The sequence below is a fragment of the Gavialis gangeticus genome, unplaced genomic scaffold (assembly GCF_001723915.1).
Source record: "Gavialis gangeticus isolate Ggan-Ray unplaced genomic scaffold, GavGan_comp1, whole genome shotgun sequence".
Lineage (NCBI taxonomy): Eukaryota > Metazoa > Chordata > Crocodylia > Gavialidae > Gavialis > Gavialis gangeticus.
Window position 1 is genome coordinate 70,710,275 of NW_017729034.1, and position 1,195 is coordinate 70,711,469.

General features: G+C 38.1%; 1 protein-coding gene across 1 annotated transcript in view; it reads right to left on the reverse strand.

The window, feature by feature from the left end:
- The window catches only part of LOC109304300 (solute carrier family 22 member 2-like), a 32,353-nt gene that overhangs the window by 3,947 nt on the left and 27,211 nt on the right, over window positions 1-1,195 (reverse strand). Inside the window, exon 10 of the mRNA XM_019526779.1 lies at window positions 638-737. Within this exon, the coding sequence (XP_019382324.1) occupies window positions 638-737 (100 nt within the window). The remainder of the gene's footprint in view (window positions 1-637; window positions 738-1,195) is intronic.

Genomic DNA, 1,195 nt, shown 5'->3' on the forward strand with positions numbered 1-1,195 from the left:
GCCATTGGAGGTGGTTCAAGCACCTACATTGGACACCTTCAAGAGAAATTTGGATGCTTATCTTGCTGGGGTCCTATGACCCCGGCTGACTTCCTGCCCCTCGGTCAGGGGGCTGGACTTGATGATCTTCCGAGGTCCCTTCCAGCCCTAATGTCTATGAAATCTATGAAATTAACAAGACAAATGCTCAGTAACAGCACTGGCTTTACTTTTGGAGAACTTATAAGCATCTGCCTTTTTCTCCCTCTGAGCTATATGAAAAAAAACAATCAGTATTGAAGTAAAGAAAGAACTAACGCCAAAGGATTGAGCATCATGCATTATGAAGAAGTATGCAAATACTCAAGATTAAGAATGTTATTAATAGCAAGTGTGTGAGATTTTTGTAATGCCATTAGACAAATGTGCCAAGTACTCACCATTAGAAACATAGTATTTAGCAACCATGTGCAAAATTACCTTTGCCACAGTTTACATGACATTTCCTTACTTAGTGCCCTGAAGTAGAGCACAGTATAGATGCCACAAACACCACAGTCATTTTAATGACATTAATATACCTTAATTTTAGCTTTACCCATTATAGCCCTTTATATTTCAAAAACACTGAAAAGCTTGAGTGTGCTACCCAACTTACCTGCACAAGTTTTCCACATCATGAATAGTCTCAGGCAAAACTCGTCCTTTAGTTTCAGGCAGAAGTAAGACCAGTACCCCAGCAATTAAACCAACAGCAGCTTTGAATTTAAAACACATGCAAGGACCAAGTGAGAACACGCCTTACATTATACTACACATGTCACGTCCCTGGCTGCAATAATTGTCAAATTAAATTAAAACATAGGATTTTTAATGAAGTAAACAATCAATTTTTCCTCTAGAGAGACAATGTGGGTACAGAGTTTCTACAGTGAAGACATGTTCAGAGGACATGGCAGTGCTATAGAAATCATTATTGATAATATAATCTAATTGTAATCTAGGCACTGCACTTAATCTCTGACAGGAAGTGGTGCATAGGAGAAGTGAATGCACACTTGTGTGACATGAAAAGCATTGGGTTTCTCCACTATTGAGTAACAAGATGTTTATTTGTATATTATATATTAGATGTTATAATATAAATCTTGTTACCTTAATACTAGAGAAATCCAAGGCTTTTCACAGTACAGGGTGAGGGGGATATATGGGGGGG